General features: G+C 43.7%; 1 protein-coding gene across 6 annotated transcripts in view; it reads right to left on the minus strand.

Annotated features, from left to right (window-relative positions):
- frem1a (Fras1 related extracellular matrix 1a) overlaps positions 1-19132 on the minus strand; it is a 337163-nt gene that overhangs the window by 33385 nt on the left and 284646 nt on the right. For 3 of the 6 annotated variants that reach the window (XM_067983688.1, XM_067983685.1, XM_067983686.1), the window contains exons 29-33: positions 15208-15280; positions 9857-10006; positions 9504-9751; positions 4187-4234; positions 785-961 (exon numbers count right to left, since the gene is read on the minus strand). In XM_067983688.1, coding sequence (XP_067839789.1) covers positions 785-961; positions 4187-4234; positions 9504-9751; positions 9857-10006; positions 15208-15280 — 696 coding nt within the window. Of the gene's footprint in view, positions 1-784; positions 962-4186; positions 4235-9503; positions 9752-9856; positions 10007-15207; positions 15281-19132 lie in introns of those variants that run through there. The other 3 variants (XM_067983690.1, XM_067983689.1, XM_067983691.1) reach the window with 2 other exon arrangements.

Here is a 19132-nt window from a genome sequence, read left to right on the forward strand (position 1 = left end):
TTTGAGGTTAGGATCAGATCAGCCATGATCTTATTGAATGGCGGAGCAGGCTCGAGGGGCCGATTGGCCTACTCCTGCTCCTATTTCTTATGTTCTTATGTTCACAGAAGATGATCAGACAATGATGGATGTTGAGCCAAAGAAGAAGACATTAGGAAGAGTGATTAAAAGCTTGGTCAAAGAAATGGGTTTTAAAGAGGGTCGTAAAGGAGGAGTGAGTGAGGTTTAGGGAGCAAATCTAGAGTATAGGGCTCTACATGGCCGAAGGCATGGCTGCCAATGGTGAGGCAAAGAAAGTGAGGAGGCACAAGAGGCCAGAATTGGAGGAATGCTGAGTTCTTGGGAGGGTTGTAGAGCTGGAGGAGGTTACAGAGATAGGGAGAGGTGAGGCGATGAAAGGATTTAAACGCAAGGATGAGAATTTCAGGCAGTTACCCATGGTAGGATATTAAGCATGGTGGGGGAGAGGAGGCATCACAGCCAAAGCTTAATCCTGTCCACATATGCATATCCACTAAGATTCAAGAAATTGTGATCAGGAGTGTCAACTGACTGGAGAAACTGATGCCAGTGATAGTACCAGTTACTGTCACTTTGGCTGAGATCAGCAAACTCATTCCAAACCATGGATAAAACCATAGGTTTTTCCAATTTGTACAGATCAATCAATGCACTTATTCCCTCTTGGAAGAAAACAGCAATCTTAGCTTTAGCAGATTTCTTTCAGAAAGTGGGCTGGGCTCGAGAGGAATTGCTGTCATTCCTATTTTTCCTAATAACCAACCTGCTCTCCAGGAAAAAGCCGTGATGCAGGCAGTGCCACCTCTTTCTCAGCCTGCAGGAGCTCTGTTTTCCCAGAAAAATGCTGTTGTCCCCGGCTGGTGACCAGTACTCTTGCTCTTTTACTGGGCATTGAAGGAACATGGTCACCCTCAACCTTCAGTGATATGAGTCCATGGTACTAAACCGGAAATTGTGGACAATATTAAGACAATGTTAAAGCAATGTATCAAACTCCGATCCAGAACAAAATAGTCCTCAAAAATTTTGCTCTTTTCATGTCGTCATATTAAATACAGCCCACTGTCAAATTTTACTTAGAAAATACACCACTGGAAAATTGCAATGTCACTCCATTATTTAAGAAGAGGGAGGGAGAAACCAGGCCTGTCAGTGTAATATAAGTTATGGGGAGGTACTGGAATCTATCATTCGGGACAGTTTGACTGAGCACTTGGACAAGTATGAGCTGATTAAAGAAAATCAGATTTCAAAAACAGTTTCTCCTTATTTACTCTGTCAAAACTGATTTTGATTTTGAACACCTCTATCAAATCGCCCCTTAACCTTCTCTATTCTGAGGAGAACAACCCCAGTTTCTCCAGTCATAACTGAAGTCCCTCATCCCTGGCACCATTCTAGTAAATCCCATCTCACCCTCTCTAAGGCCTTCATCCGTCCTAAAGTGTGGTGCCCAGAATTGAACACAATACTCCAGCTGAGGCCTAACCAGTGATTTTTAAAGGTTTAGCATAACTTCCTTGCTTTTGTACTCTGTGCCTCCATTAATAAGCCCAGAATCCCATATGCTTTTTTAACAGCCTTCTCAACATGTCCTGCCACCTTCAAAGATTTGTGTACATACACCCCCAGGTCTCTCTGTTCCTGCATCCCTTTAAAATTGTACCATTTAGTTTATATTGCCTCTCCTCATTCTTCCTCCCAAAATGCATCACTTCACACTTCTCTGTGTTAAATTTCATCTGCCATGTGTCTGCCCATTTCACCAGTCTGTCTGTGTCCTCCTGAAGTCTGTTCCTATCCTCGATTGTTTACTACATTTCCAAGTTTCGTGTCATCTGCAAACTTTGAAATTATACCCTCTATACCCAAGTCCAGGTCAATAATATATATGAAAAAGAGCAGTGGTCCTAATACTGACCCCTGGGGAACACCACTGTATACTTCTTTCCAATCTGAAAAACAACCGTTCACCACTACTCTCTGCTTTCTGTCCCCTAACCAATTTTGTATCCACGCTGCCACTGTCCCTTTAATCTCATGAGCTTTAATTTTGCTAATGAGTCTATTATGTGGTACTTTATCAAATTCCTTTTGAAAGTCCATGTACACATCAACCGAACTACCCTCATCAACCCTCTCTGTTACCTCATCAAAGAACTCAATCAAGTTCGTCAAACATGATTTTCCTTTAACAAATCCATGCTGACTTTCATTTATTAGCCCATACTTTTCCAAGTGCCAATTAATTTTGTCCCGGATTATTGTCTCAAGGGGATTGGAATTCAAAAGTAAGGAAGTGATGCTACAGTTGTACAGAACCTTCGTCAGTCCCCGTCTAGAGTACTGCATTCAGTTTTGGGTACCGAACCTCAGGAAAGATATATTGGCCTTGGAGGGGGGTACAGTGCAGATTCACCAGAATGTTACCAGGGCTTAAAGGGCTAAATTATGAGGACAGGTTGCATAAGCTTGGCTTGTGTTCCCTTGACTTTAGAAGGTTGTTGGGTGATCTAATCGAGGTATTTAAAATGATAAACTAATTCCATAGGGTAAATACAGAGAAATTATTTCCTCTGGTGGAGGAAAGCAGAACACGAGGGCATAATCTTAAAATTAGAGCTACGCCATTTAGGAGTGAAATCAGAAAGCACTTCTTCACACAAAGGGCAGTGAAAATCTGGAACTCTCCCCCCCAAAAGGATGCTGGGTTAATTGAAATTTTCAAGACAGAGGTCGATAGGTTTTTGTTAGGTAAGTGTATCAAAGGAGCAAAGGTGGGTAAATGGAGTTGAAGTGCAGATCACCCATGATCTAACTGAATGGCGGAATAGGCTTGAGGGTCTGAATCGTGTACTCCTGTTTCTATTTTCATATGTTTTCCGATGTTAAAATACACTAGCCAATCTTCTACGTCGCTGCTCATGGACAAAGATAATAAGGATTGTGCCTCACTTCTGGTAACCGTGTCTTGGCTTCTTGCTCAATGTTTTAATTCTTTCCATCTTCTTCGATCTGTCTTTTTGTTTGTCTTCTACTCTTATCTCTTATGGCTCATACTGTCATTGTGACCTCTGTCTCAGACTCTGTTGCTTTTCCTCTAAACCCTTCAATCTCTTCAGTCTGTAGTCTCCCAGCATCTCTGTACAGCTCTCACACCTGTTCCTATAATAATTTACTGAATTTATACCATTTTATAGCGGGGAGCATGCAACACAATGACAGCCAACATGTGTTTAGTTGGCAGTGGGTACAGATGGGGAAAGGCTATATGGGAAGTGCTGCAGTACATAAAGGCAAATGGGAAGATGTGCACACATGCACATTATTTTGTCGCAGATAGAATCTAGTATTATTTATACCACCACACTGAAATTATGCTCCCTAGGTTCAAGAATTATAGCAATTACAGCACAGAAGGAGGCCATTCAGCTAATTGGGTTCATGCTGGTCCTAGCTCTTCACTTGCAGCAATTTATTCTAATTGTTAAATTTAATTATTACAGTTCAGAATTGTGTCCTCAGCAGGTCAAAATTCCAGTCATGGCCAAAAGATCTTAGCAAACTCTTTCTTTCTGGGCCAGAAATAGGATGTATTCTTCTATTCACTGCAATGCTCTTCTTGCAGTGGACCAAGAAGATAGCAGCCAGAGGGAGCAAAGATTGCTCAGCAGATAGTAATTAATTTACATTTGCTATTTGAAAGGGAAAAAGTCACATTGTGAATCCAAGCACAGCTGTCTGGTGGGAAAATTATGACCATTATTTATGGTCACTGAATAATTGCAAAATAATCTCTCTATACATATACACGCCCTTCACTTTGAGATGGTTTTACATGGCCCCTGAAGGCAGTGTCACAGAGAGAAGATGCTGCATTGCACGTATGAATCTGGTGAAGCCAGTAGTTGTTGCAGAAAATACAACATGATATCTTTGCTTTAGCTCTTCAGAAGACAAGTGATGCAAAAATCCTGCTAACGCTATGATAATTGTGTAGTTTCATATAGGACATTTGTAGCAAGATAACATAATAAAGTTACACTTAAAAAGGCACTTCAGAAGTTATTTCTTTCTTCCAAAAATCTAATTTGTCACAGGCATATCAGCAACAAAAATATAAGCCGAGTAGAGAAAAATGTATGTGAAAAGCAGATTTACTAACCGTAAATATGAGGTCAGTTCCATTCCTGAATGTGGACGATGGGCTTATCTAAAAACAGACAGGCAATGATGGATTACTGACTCATATATGGTGGTGGAAATTTCCACTGCCAGAAAACAGCATGGGCTTTCTTGGCTATGGTTTGGGGATCATATCTGGGACACAGGAAACATTCATAGAAATACACAGAAGTTACAATACAGAAACAGGCCATTTGGCCCAACAAGTCCGTGTTGACATAGTTTCTGCTTCCACCGGAAGTGGAACTGAATTCCTCAGCCTCACAACACTCTGTGCATCGAGGATCTGCCTGCCCTCTATACTTAATCTGTTACATTTAATATTGTATCTTTGGCCCCTCATTCTTGACCTCTCAATTGCTGGAAACCATCTGCTTTCATCTACCCTGGCCCATCCTTTCATAATTTTAAACACTTCTATCATGTCATATATATGATATCATATATACTCCGACAATCCCCAAAACATCTCTCTTTCTTCGAACAGTATGTGGATATAGTGGACAGTCGCTTACAACGGGAAAAACCTTAAATCATATTCCCAAAGGATTCGATAATAAATCTATTGCTTGTAACACGTTAATGGCACTTTAATCTGACAATTAGTGCACATGGTAAACAATGAACTTGGTTTCACTGGATAAACTGATCTTTGCAAACTTAAAGTTGAGTATCGGGATCAGCTGATGTGTCAGCTATGGCCCTCTGCTTAGCCGTAGTGTGCCGGCAGAAAGCTAGAATAAAGCTTCACCGGGAAATTTCAAAAATAATCTTCTGCTGAATTATGGGTTTTAAGGTAATGGGAATTTAAACTGTAGCTTGGCTGTGTGGCACACTACAACTGCAGCTGAAATTACAGCCCATCTTGATACTCAAGTTTAAATTTCTATTTTGTCCACGTTAAGTTGCTTACACTCTATAGAGTGGAATTTCCTGACACTTGCCATTAGGGAATGCCCTGTTAAGGTTGGCCTACGATTTTCAGGACTTTGCTTTCCTGGGGGATGGGAACAGAGTGGGAGCTCTACAGGTAGGCTGAAGAGTAGGAGTACAGCCAAATGGAATTGAGAGCTTTTGGCTACTGATCTCCATTGGCAGCTAGAGATCCAGGTGTTTGAGGATCAATATGCAGTTACATTGGCAGGGAGCGGGCCTAGGGCAAGGGATGCCTCATTTTAAAATTCTCATCTTCATGTTTAAATCCCTTCATGGCCTTGCTCCATCCTATCTCTGTAACCTTCTCCATTCTACAACGCTCCAATAACCCTGCGTTCTTCCACCTCTGTCTTCTTGTGTATCTGCCGCCCATCGCCTCACCATTGGCAGGTGTGCTTTTTGCAGCCTAGGCCCTACACTCTGGAATTCCTTCCCTAAACTTCTCCACCTCTGTCTCCTGCTTTAAGACCCTCCTCAAAACCCATTTCTTTGACCAAGCCTTCAGTCACCTCTCCAAATATCTGTTTCATTTAGCTCAGTGTCAATTTTTATTTGATTACGTTTCCATGAAACGTCTCAGGACATTTCCCAATGTTAAATGCTTTACATTACTTAGTGCATCAGTGGGGCTCCAAAACTACATCTTGACTAATATTACTTTACAATGCATCCAGTCTAATTTCTATGTTTAGGTATGTGTGTGAAGAATTTTTCTCCTTTGGGAAATTTTGCAGTTTGTCAGTGCAAGAAATTGTGAAGCAGAATCACTTTCTCCTCCCACTGAGACTAATGGGAGTGCACATTTTTTTTTATTCGTTCATGGGATGTGGGCATCGCTGGCGAGGCCGGCATTTATTGCCCATCCCTAATTGCCCTTGAGAAGGTGGTGGTGAGCTGCCTTCTTTGACCGCTGCAGTCCGTGTGGTGAAGGTTCTCCCAAAGTGCTGTGAGGTAGAGGGAGCTCCAGGATTTTGACCCAGCGGCGATGAAGGAGCGGCGATATATTTCCAAGTCGGGATGGTGTGTGACTTGGAGGAGAATATGCAGATGGTGTTGATTGAATTTTTTTGAAGAGGTGACTAAAGTAGTGGACAGGGGAATGTCAATAGATGTTATTTATATGGACTTCCAGAGGCATTTGATAAGGTCCCACATAAGAGACTGTAAGCTAAGATAGAAGCCCATGGAATCGAGGGAAAAGTACGGACTTGGTTAGGAAGTTGGCTGAGCGAAAGGCGACAGAGAGTAGGGATAATGGGAAGGTACTCACATTGGCAGGATGTGACTGGTGGAGTCCCGCAGGGATCAGTCTTGGGGCCTCAATTATTCACAATATTTATTAACGACTTAGATGAAGGCATAGAAAGTCTCACAACTAAGTTTGCCGATGACACAAAGATTGGTGGCATTGTAAGCAGTGCAGATGAAAACATAAAATTACAAAGCGATACTGACAGTTTAGGTGAATGGGCAAAACTGTGGCAAATGGAATTCAATGTAGACAAATGTGAGGTCATCTACTTTGGATCAAAAAAGGATAGAACAGGGTACTTTCTAAATGGTAAAAAGTTAAAAACAGTGGATGTCCAAAGGGACCTAGGGGTTCACGTACATAGATCATTGAAGTGTCATGAACAGGTGCAGAAAATAATCAATAAGTCTAATGGAATGCTGGCCTTCATATCGAGAGGACTAGAGTAGAAGGGGGCAGAAGTTATGCTGCAGCTATACAAAATCCTGGTTAGACCGCACCTGGAGTACTGTGAGCAGTTCTGGGCACCGCACCTTCGGAAGGACATATTGGCTTTGGAGGGAGTGCAGCGTAGGTTTACTAGAATGATACCCGGACTTCAAGGGTTAAGTTACGAGGAGAGAGTACACAAATTGGGGTTGTATTCTCTGGAGTTTCAAAGGTTAAGGGGTGATCTGATCGAAGTTTATAAGATATTAAGGGGAACAGATAGGGTGGATAGAGAGAAACTATTTCCGCTGGTTGGGGATTCTAGGAGTAGGGGGCACAGTCTAAAAATTAGAGCCAGACCTTTCAGGAGCAAGATTAGAAAACATTTCTACACACAAAGGGTGGTAGAAGTTTGGAACTTTCTTCTGCAAATGGCTCAATTGCTAAATTTAAATCTGAGATAGATAGTTTCTTGGCAATCAAAGGTATTAAGGGATATGGGCCAAAGGCGGGTATATGGAGTTAGATCACAGATCAGCCATGATCTTATCAAATGGCGGAGCAGGCATGAGGGGCTGAATGGCCTACTCGTGTTCCTATGTTGATCCCATGTGCCTGCTGCCCTTGTCCTTCAAGGTGGAAGAGGTAGCAGGTTTGGGAGGTGCTGTGGAAGAAGCCTTGGTCAGTTGCTGCAGTGCATGCTGTGGATGGTACACACTGCAGCCACGATGCGCCGGTGGTGAAGGGAGTGAATGTTTAGGGTGGTGGATGGGGTGCCAATCAAGCGGGCTGCTTTGTCCTGGATGGTGTCGAGCTTCTTGAGTGTTGTTGGAACTGCACTCATCCAGGCAAGTGGAGAGTATTCCATCACACTCCTGACATTTGCCTTGTGGATGGTGGAAAGGCTTTGGGGAGTCAGGAGGTGAGTCACTCGCCACAGAATACCCAGCCTCTGACCTGCTCTTGTAGCCACAGTATTTATGTGGCTGGTCCAGTTAAGTTTCTGGTCGATAGTGACACCCAGGTAGGGGATTCGGCGATGGTCATTGCCTGGCATGAATGTTATTTGCCACTTATCAGCCCAAGCCTGGATGTTGTCCAGGTCTTGCTGCATGCGGGCTCGGACTGCTTCATTTTCTGAGGGGTTGCGAATCGAACTGAACACTGTGCAATCATCAGCAAACATCCCCATTTCTGACCTTATGGTGGAGGGAAGGTCATTGATGAAGAAGTTGAAGATGGTGGGGCCTAAGACACTGCCCTGAGGAACTCCTGCAGCAATGTCCTGGGGCTGAGATGATTGGCCTCCAACAACCACTACCATCTTCCTTTGCGCTAGGTACGACTCCAGCCACTGGAGAGTTTCCCCTTGATTCCCATTGACTTCAATTTTACTAGGGCTCCTTGGTGCCACACTCGGTCAAATGCTGCCTTGATGTCAAGGGCAGTCACTCTCACCTCACCTCTGGAATTCAGCTCTTTTGTCCATGTTTGGACCAAGGCTGTAATGAGGTCTGGAGTCGAGTGGTCCTGGCGGAACCCAAACTGAGCATTGGTGAGCAGGTTATTGGTGAGTAAGTGCTGCTTGATAGTCTAGTTGGGATGTAATTCTCTTAGTAGACACTGATCTGGCTGGATCCAACACAAGTTGGATGTAAACATTTTTTTAAAAATTCACTTGCAAATACAATTAAACACTGAGAATTCGTGACATTGGCTGAATCATCAGATGTGATGCTAAGTGGTAGATGGGCACCCAACTGAAGAGAAAGAGGGAAAATGGATACTGATTGCACTTCTCCATCCCCTGCCATCTAGCCTGAGAGTGGTACTGACATTGCTCATAAGTGTCTTTCCCGCCACTCAGATGGAGCCCAGTTGCTGAAGTCTGTGAGATTACAAAGAAGAGAAAATAAAAAGTAAAGTGAAAGTAAAAAAATACTGCAGGAAGTAACTATAGGGAAAGTATTTTCTACATAAAGTATTTTCCCCTTATCCCATGCATAGGCATGACCTCTTGTGTAATCGTTTCTCCACTGCCTTTTCACTGAATACAATTTCACGTAAGCTTGCTAGGAGTTACGGATTTACAAATGAACTGCTGCCTGCAGAAATAAGCTGGTCCTGCACTGAATTCTTATTGATTGATGATCTCCCTTATCATTCCCATTGCTCAGTGGAGCATATCAGCTCTCATGAAATAGCAGTTACCGATGTTGAAGAAATCATTAAGTGGGAGATTATGTGAATGAAATCTTAGTTTTAATGTTAACCCTTTATGAAGGGTGGGGATGCGTTCTGTGCCTACTTCATCATTAAATATTCAGCATCCGGGGACATCAGATTCAAATCTTTATGCAACATTTACATGCAAATTTCCAAAGAGGTGTGACACGACATGTGACAATTTTCCCTTCCCAGGGTTGCTCTAGCCAATTATAGAACCCCATTGCCAGCCCGATTAGGATCAGCTACTCAACGCCGACCAGTGATTGTACATGGGTCCTCCCTGGGCTGTACTGTTCCGTTCTAGTAAGTGCACGCATCAATTGAACCCCAGTGAGGGTTTTTTTTTAACACTGTGAAAGGAGCACAATCATTCCTGTTGAAAAATCGATTGGAAAACTATACCCCGGCTATTTTAACACAGAATGGGACACTGTAATAAATAATTTCCTACCATTTTTCCATTTCCAATTGCCCTGAGTCTCTTCATGGGAAGAGGTGGTAAGGGGAACTCCTGTGGCACATCCCCACGAGGCTGCTTCACCCCTTCATGTGAGTGAGCGATTGGAATTTCTTTCACGTGGATAGGGTCATTTTTGAGATTTGGAAAGGCTGTGGAACCTGGAGTCAGTCTGCCTCTTAGCACCTTGACTGATGGATTCTCTTCACTTCTATCACTAGTGATTGCAAGACTGCAGCGATCTGTGATATAACAAGTGAGAATGGAGAAAAGCAATGAATGTTGATAAGGAGCCTGGAGAAGGAGACTTCATATCATGTGTTACGGATTTCTCATTTGTGTTTTACCTCCTCTTGCATCAATGATTTTGACCAATGCTTTTGTCTTTGCACCAAGAACTGCATTCACTGGAGATGCAATTACTGCTTCAAATGTTTCATCATTTTCTTCCAGTCTGTCATTGGTAATTACCACATCCCAATTCTTTACTGATACACCTGTAGAAAAAAGAAAAAAATAGGAGCAGAATAACTGATGTGAATGTCAAAGGGTTACAATTCTATTGTACTCAAATGGGCTCTGAGACTGCAGGCTGCTAACAAATGTTTTGTTTTTAAATCTCTTAAAATTTAGCCAAAAGATTTTAAGTGTGCTGAATGGTATTGGACAGGAGCGCCAATTTTATAAATGTTTATTGCTGGGACAGAATCTCACCTACTGGGAGCACACATTAAGGAATCTGACCATGAAATATATGCATTCCTGGTGGGCAGAGATTTTAATGCATGAAAAATGATGGGACATGTGCCCGTGATTTCCCAATACGCTCTCCTGGTAAATGAGGTTCAAAACCAGCAGTGCACATTCGGAAAATTGCCTCAAAGTTGTAGAAACAAAGCTGAGCTATTCATGCCTGGGAAACCCATCAATGATGTACCAGTGCGATTTCCTTGCCAGAAAGACTACGCTAATCACTTATTGGTCGAAAAACCTACTCCAGAATCCTTTGACTTTGCAGCATGTCCACATCACATAATATTCTTACTCCAAGCTACACCTTCACATGGTTATTTGTTTGCCTCGGCTGAGATCAACTAATTATGGTCCTTATTAGAGTCATAGAGTCATAGAGTTATACAGCACGGATAGAGGCCCTTCGGCCCATCGTGTCCGCGCCGGCCATCAGCCCTGTCTACTCTAATCCCATATTCCAGCATTTGGTCCGTAGCCTTGTATGCTATGGCATTTCAAGTGCTCATCCAAATGCTTCTTGAATGTTGTGAGGGTTCCTGCCTCCACAACCCTTTCAGGCAGTGAGTTCCAGACTCCAACCACCCTCTGGGTGAAAAAGTTCTTTCTCAAATCCCCTCTAAACCTCCCGCCTTTTACCTTCAATCTATGTCCCCTTGTTATAGAACCCTCAACTAAGGGAAAAAGCTCCTTAGTATCCATCCTATCTGTGCCCCTCATAATTTTGTACACCTCAATCATGTGCCCCCTCAGCCTCCTCTGCTCCAAGGAAAACAAACCCAATCTTCCCAGTCTCTCTTCATAGCTGAAGCGCTCCAGCCCTGGTAACATCCTGGTGAATCTCCTCTGCACCCTCTCCAAAGCGATCACATCCTTCCTGTAGTGTGGCGACCAGAACTGCACACAGTACTCCAGCTGTGGCCTAACCAGTGTTTAAGACAGCTCCATCATAACCTCCTTGCTCTTATATTCTATGCCTCGGCTAATAAAGGCAAGTATCCCATATGCCTTCTTTACCACCTTATCTACCTGTTCCGCCGCCTTCAGGGATCTGTGAACTTGCACACCAAGATCCCTCTGACCCTCTGTCTTGCCTAGGGTCCTCCCATTCATTGTGTATTCCCTTGCCTTGTTAGTCCCTCCAAAGTGCATCACCTCGCACTTTTCCGGGTTAAATTCCATTTGCCACTGTTCCGCCCATCTGACCAACCCATCTATATCGTCCTGCAGACTGAGGCTATCCTCCTCGCTATTTACCACCCTACCAATCTTTGTATCATCAGCGAACTTACTGATCATACCTTTTACATTCATATCCAAGTCGTTAATGTAGACCACAAACAGCAAGGGACCCAGCACCGATCCCTGTGGTACCCCACTGGCCACAGGCTTCCAGTCACAAAAACAACCTTCGACCATCACCCTCTGCCTTCTGCCACTAAGCCAGTTTTGTATCCAAAGTGCCAAGGCACCCTGGATTCCATGGGCTCGTACCTTCTTGACCAGTCTCCTGTGGGGGACTTTATCGAAGGCCTTACTGAAATCCATGTATACCACATCCACTGCGTTACCCTCATCCACACGCCTAGTCACCCCCTCAAAAAATTCAATCAAATTAGTCAGACATGATCTTCCCTTGACAAAGCCATGTTGACTATCCCTGATTAATCCTTGCTTCTCCAAGTGGAGACTAATTTTGTCCTTCAGAATTTTTTCCAATAATTTTCCTACCACTGATGTTAGGCTCACTGGCCTGTAGTTCCCCGGTTTTTCCCTACTCCCCTTCTTGAATAATAGTATTACATTAGCGGTTCTCCAGTCCTCTGGCACATCCCCTGTGGCCAGAGAGGTTCTGAATATATGTGTCAGAGCCCCCGCAATCTCCTCCTTTGCCTCACACAGTAGCCTGGGATACATTTCGTCTGGGCCTGGGGATTTATCCATTTTTAGGCCTGCTAAAACCGCCAATACCTCCTCCCGCTCGATGTTAATATGTTCGAGTATATCACAGTCCCCCTGCCGTATTTCTATGTCTACATCGTCCTTCTCCATAGTGAAAACAGATGCAAAAAATTCATTTAGAACCCCTCCTACATCTGCCGGCTCCACACACAGATTGCCATTTTTGTCCCTAATGGGCCCTATTTTTTCCCTAGTCATCCTCTTACCCTTAATATACTTATAAAACATCTTAGGATTTTCCTTTATTTTGCTCGCCAGTGTTATTTCATGGCCCCTCCTTGATCTCCTAATTTCTTTTTTAAGTATCCCCCTGCACTTTTTGTACTCCTCTAGGGCTTCCTCCGTCTTTAGCCTTTTGTATCTGCCAAAAGCCCTCCTTTTTTTCCTAATCCATTCTCGTATATCCCCTGACATCCAAGGTTCCCTGGAGTTCTTGGAACCACCCTTGACCTTTACGGGAACATGTTGCCATTTTATGGTCTCAATCTCCCTTCTGAAAGACTCCCATTGCTCCGATGCGGATTTTCCTACAAGCAGCTGATCCCAGTCCATTTTGGCCAGATCCTGCCTTATCCTATTAAAATCGGCCTTCCCCCAATTTAGAACCTTTATTTCCGGCCCCTCCCTGTCCTTTTCCATGACCACCTTAAATCTCACCGAATTGCTCAGTACCACATCTAGTGGTGCATTTCCCACTGATGAAATTCGCTCCTCCTTAATCTTTGTTAGTCACCAGTTTGCACAAATCACAAAGGTCAATGCTTATGTACAATCTACATCCACTCTGAACATCTGCGCACTACCTGGTATCTTCCTGTTATTGGAAATTGCAACGGCAATAACACCAAACACAAGGTCATAGAATCATAGAAATGTTACAGCAAGAAAGGAGACAATTTGGCCCTTGAGTCCGCACCGGCTCTCTGCAAGAGCAATCCAGCTAGTCCACTCCCCCGCCCTATCCCAGTAGCCCTGCAAATGTTTTCCTTTCAAGTACTTATCCAGTTCCCTTTTGAAAACCATGATTGAATCTGCCTCCACCACCCCCTCGGGCAGTGTATTCCAGATCATAACCACTCGCTGTGTAAAAAAGTTTTTCCTCATGTCACCTTTGGTTCTTTTGCCAATCACCTTAAATCCATGCCCTCTGGTTCTTGACCCTTCCGCCAATGGGAACAGTTTCTCTCTATCTACTCTGTCTAGACCCTTCATGATTTTGAATACCTCCATCAAATCACCTCGCGACCGTCTCTGTTCCAAGGAGAACAACCCCAGCTTCTCCAGTCTATCCACGTAACTAAAGTCCCTCATCCCTGGAATCATTTGAGTAAATCTCTCCTGCACCCTCTCTAAGGCCTTCACATCTTTCCTAAAGTGCGGTGCCCAGAACTGGACACAATACTACAGTTGTGGCTGAACCAGTGTTTTATGAAGGTTCATCATGACTTCCATACCTTAGTACTCTGTGCCTCTATTTATAAAGCACAGGATCCTGTTTGCTTTTTTAACCACTTTCTCAACCTGCCCTGCCACCTTCAATGATTTGTGCACATATACCCCCAGATCTCTCTATTCCTGTACCCCTTTTCGAATTGTGCCCCCTAGTTGCCTCTCCTCGTTCTTCCTACTGAAATGTATCACTTCGCATTTTTCTGCGTTAAATTTCATCTGCCATATGTCCGCCCATGCCACCAGCCTGTCTATATCCTCTTGAAATCTATCACTATCCAACTCACTGTTTACTACCCTTCCAAGTTTTGTGTCATCTGCAAATTTTAAAATTGTGCCCTGTACACCCAAGTCCAAGTCATTAATATATATCAAGAAAAGCAGTGGTCCCAGCACCGACTCCTGGGGAACACCACTGTACACCTCCCTCCAGTCCGAAAAACAACCGTTCACCACTACTCTCTGTTTCCTGTCCCGTAGCCAATTCTGTATCCATGCTGCTACTGCCCCCTTTATTCCAGGCCATAATCTTGATGATAAGCCAACCATGCAGCACTTTATCAAATGCCTTTTGAATGTCCATATATACCACATCAACTGCATTGCCCTCATCTACCCTCTATGTTACCTCATCAAAAAAAACTCTATCAGGTTAGTTAAACACGATCTGCCTGGTTCTCACTTGTGTTATCAACCTAACATCTGTCATACGCCCCTTTTTTCCCTTTCATCTTACTTATTATCTCTTTTGTCATCCAGGCTTTAGTTGCCCTATCTTTCTGCCTCGTGGGAATGTACCGAGACTGTACCTGAACCATCTCTTCTTTAAAGGCCACCCATTGTTCAATTACAGTTTTGCCTGACAATCTTTGATTCCAATTTACCCGGGCCAGATCTGTTCTTATCCCACTGAAATTGGCTCTCCTCCAATTGAGTATTTTTACTTTAGAGTGGTCCGTGTCCTTTTCCATAGCTATTCTAAACCTTATGATACTATGATCGCTGCTCCCTAAATGCTCCCCCAATGACACTTGCTCCACTTGGCCCGCCTCATTCCCTAGAACCAAGTCCAGCAATGCCTCCTTCCTCATTGGGCCGGAAACGTACTGGTTAAGAAAGTTATCCTGAACACACTTCAAAAATTCCTCCCCCTCTGTCCCTTATATTATTATTTTTATCTCAGTCTATGTTAGGATAGTTGAAGTCCCCAGTTATCACTACTCTACGGCTTTTGCACTTCTCTGTAATTTCCCTGCAAATTTGCTCCTCTTTATCCTTCCCACTCATTGGTGGTCTATAGAATACACCCAGTAGTGTAATGGCACCTCTTTTATTTCTTAACTCCAACCAAATAGATTCTGTCCTTAACCCCTCCAGGGCATCCTCTCTCTCCAGTACTGCAATATTCTCCTTAATCAACACTGCCGGGTCATACAGGTTACAACTTGTAAACTCATGTGAGGGACAAATTACTACAGCATCCAATATATCTTCACACACAATCAATTGTACTTTATATTTAATAATTATCATCTACCTGGATCAAACTGGATTAGGTTGGCAGAACTGTGAGTAAAATCCTTTCCAACAGAGGCTGAAATGCTATTGACCTAAACAGAAATGAAGATACAAAGAATAATGAATAACACAAAATTTTACAAACACAAATAGAACTGTAGGTAGGAGGGAACAATTATATATAAAATAATGGGAATCAGGGAACAATTACATACAGAATAGTAGAGATTAGGGAGTGGCTACATACAGAGTAATGGAAATCAGGGAGCAGTTACATATAGGGAGATCAAGGAACAGTTACATGGAGTAATGGCGAACACAGGGTGAATGCATAAGGAATAATGGAAATCCGGAGGTGATTACCACTTGTTCAGCTTTCAACTGGTCAGTCCAGAGTTATCTGGAAAATTCTAAAGTATAATCCAGACACCAAATGTCTACTGATCACGGTTGTCCTGGGGTTGACTTTTGCAAAACAGGAATTCAATAGCAGGGTAATGGAAAACCAGCCATCGAGGACATAACTGAGATGTTGCTCCTTTCACATTTTTCAAGCTTCTGAATTACCAATGAACGAACAGAAATGGTGAATGTGTTTTTCATCCAGTTATGAAGTGCATAAGAGAGAGTAAAATTTGCACTTAAGGCTTGGCACCTAACTTGTAAAACTAGATTTAATGTCAAAGCCATGGAGATGATAGTGGATAGCATACTGGAGAAATGATCTTTTTGGTGCTGCAGTGCAATCAATTAATACAATGTGGAAAATGAATGTGGAAATACATAATATCAGGTGAACTTGTGTTCAATACAGTGAGAAGCTGGAAGGACATCCTGAAGGAGTTTCCTAATTAGAAAAAAAAACGACCAAAGTAATAATATTATTGACATTAAAGGACAAATATGAGCATGGCAGGAAGAATGAGGAAAGGCAAGATAAACTAAAGGGTACAATTCTAAAGGGGGTGCAGGAATAGAGAGACCTGGGGGTATATGTGCACAAATCTTTTAAGGTGGCAGGGCAGGTTGAGAAAGCAGTTAAAAAAGCAAACTGGATCCTGGGCTTTATAAATAGAGGCAGAGAGTACAAAAGTATGGAAGTCATGATGAACCTTTATAAAACACTAGTTCGACCACAACTGGAGTTTTGTGTCCAATTCTGGGCACCGCACTATAGGAAGGATGTGAAGGCCTTAGGGAGGGCGCAGAAGAGATTTACCAGAATGTTTCCAGGGATGAGGGACTTCAGTTATGTGGATAGACTGGAGAAGCTGGGGTTGTTCTCCTTAGAGCAGAAAAGGTTAAGAGGAGATTTGAAAGAAGTGTTCAAAATCATGAAGGGTTTAGATAAAGTAAATAAAGAGAAACTGTTCCCATTGGCAGAAGGGTCGAGAACCATAGGACACAGATTTAAGGTGAATGGCCAAAGAACCAAAGGCGACATGAGGAAAAACGTTTTTAAGCAGAGAGTAGTAATGATCTGGAATGCGCTGCCTCAAAGGTGGTGGAAGCAAATTCAATCGTGGCTTTCAAAAAGGAATTGGATAAACACTTGAAGGGAAAAATTTGCAGGGCTATGGGGAAAGAGTAGGGGAATGGGACTAACCGGATTGCTCTTACGAAGAACCAGCATGGGCTCGATGGGCCGAATGGTCTCCTTCTGTGCTGTAACCATTCTATGATTCTATGTTGGAGACAACTTTAAAGTGCTCATTCTTCCTAACTGTGGGAAAGCATTTACCTCATTGCGCCAAAGTCTCCTGGGGATAATGAAAAGGTTGCCCTAAGCCAGCTTCAACTTGCTTGGACAATATGTACAGACATCCATAAAGGAGAGATTTTCAAAAGGCATTCGATAAGATGCCACATAAAAGGTTGTTACGCTAGGTAAGGGCTCATGGGGTTGGGGGTAACATATTAGCAGGGATAGAGGATCAGTTAATGGACAGAAAACAGAGAGTAGGGATAAACAGGTCATTTTCAGGTTGGCAGGCTGTAACTATTGGGGTACCGCAAGGATCGGTGCTTGGGCCTCAGCTATTTACAATCTACATTAATGACTTAGATGAAGGGACCGAGTGTAATGTATCCAAGTTTGCTGATGATACAAAGCTAGGTGGGAAAGTAAACTATGAGGAGGACACAAAAAGTCTGCAAAGGGATACAGACAGATTAAGTGAGTGGGCAAGAAGGTATCAGTTGGAGTATAATGTGGGGAAACGTGAGGTTATTCGCTTTGGTAGGAAGAATAGAAAAACAGAATATTTTTTAAATGGTGAGAAACTATTAAATGTTGGTGTTCAGAGAGACTTGGGTGTCCTCGTACAAGAAACACAAAAAGTTAGCATGCAGGTACAGCATGCAATAAGGAAAGCAAATGGAATTTTGGTCTTTATTGCAAGGGGCTTGGAGGACAAAAGTAAGGAAGTCTTTTGGTCTCCTGATCGAAGGAAGGATATACTTGCCTTAGAGGCGTTGCAGCGAAGGTTCACGAGATTAATTCCTAGGATGAGAGGGTTGTCCTACGAGGTGAAGTAGAGTAGAATGGGTCGAAACTCTCTGGAGTTTAGAAGAACGAGAGGTGATCTAATTGTAACATAAGATTCTGAGGGGGCTTTTTTTTTATTCGTTCATGGGATGTGGGCGTCGCTGGCAAGGCCAGCATTTATTGCCCATCCCTAATTGCTCTTGAGAAGGTGATGTTGAGCCGCCTTCTTGAACCGCTGCAGTCCATGTGGTGAAGGTTCTCCCACAGTGCTGTTAGGAAGGGAGTTCCAGGATTTTGACCCAGCGACGATGAGGGAACGGTGATATATTTCCAAGTCGGGATGGTGTGTGACTTGGAGGGGAACGTGCAGGTGGTGTTGTTCCCATGTGCCTGCTGCCCTTGTCCTTCTAGGTGGCAGAGGTCGTAGGTTTGGGAGGTGCTGTCGGAGAAGCCTTGGCGAGTTGCTGCAGTGCATCCTGTGGATGGTACACACTGCAGCCACAGTGCGCCGGTGGTGAAGGGAGTGAATCCTTAGGGTGGTGGATGGGGTGCCAATTAGGTGGGCTGCTTTGTCCTGGATGGTGTTGAGCTTCTTGAGTGTTGTTGGAGCTGCACTCATCCAGGCAAGTGGAGAGTATTCCATCACACTCCTGACTTGCGCCTTGTAGATGGTGGAAAGGCTTTGGGGAGTCAGGAGGTGAGTCACTCGCCACAGAATACCCAGCCTCTGACCTGCTCTTGTAGCCACAGTATTTATATGGCTGGTCCAGTTTCTGGTCAATGGTGACCCCCAGGATGTTGATAGTGGGGGATTCGGCGATGGTAATGCCGTTGAATGTCAAGGGGAGGTGGTTAGACTCTCTCTTGTTGGAGATGGTCATTGCCTGGCACTTGTCTGGCGCGAATGTTACTTGCCACTTATGAGCCGAAGCCTGGATGCTGTCCCAGTCTTGCTGCATGCGGGCTCGGACTGCTTCATTATCTGAGTGGTTGCGAATGGAACTGAACACTGTGCAATCATCAGCGAACATCCCCATTTCTGACCTTATGATGGAGGGAAGGTCATTGATGAAGCAGCTGAAGATGGTTGGGCCGAGGACACTGCCCTGAGGAACTCCTGCAGCAATGTCCTGGGCCTGAGATGATTGGCCTCCAACAACCACCACCATCTTCCTTTCTGCTAGGTATGACTTCAGCCACTGGAGAGTTTTCCCCCTGATTCCCATTGACTTCAATTTTACTAGGGTTCCTTGGTGCCACACTTGGTCAAATGCTGCCTTGATGTCAAGGGCAATCACTCTCACCTCACCTCTGGAATTCAGCTCTTTTGTCCATGTTTGGACCATTACAATGAGGTCTGGAGCTGAGCGGTCCTGGCAGAACCCAAACTGAGCATCGGTGAGCAGGTTATTGGTGAGTAAGTGCCGCTTGATAGCACTGTCGACCACACCTTCCA

Source organism: Heptranchias perlo, chromosome 4 (genome assembly GCF_035084215.1).
Source record: "Heptranchias perlo isolate sHepPer1 chromosome 4, sHepPer1.hap1, whole genome shotgun sequence".
Lineage (NCBI taxonomy): Eukaryota > Metazoa > Chordata > Chondrichthyes > Hexanchiformes > Hexanchidae > Heptranchias > Heptranchias perlo.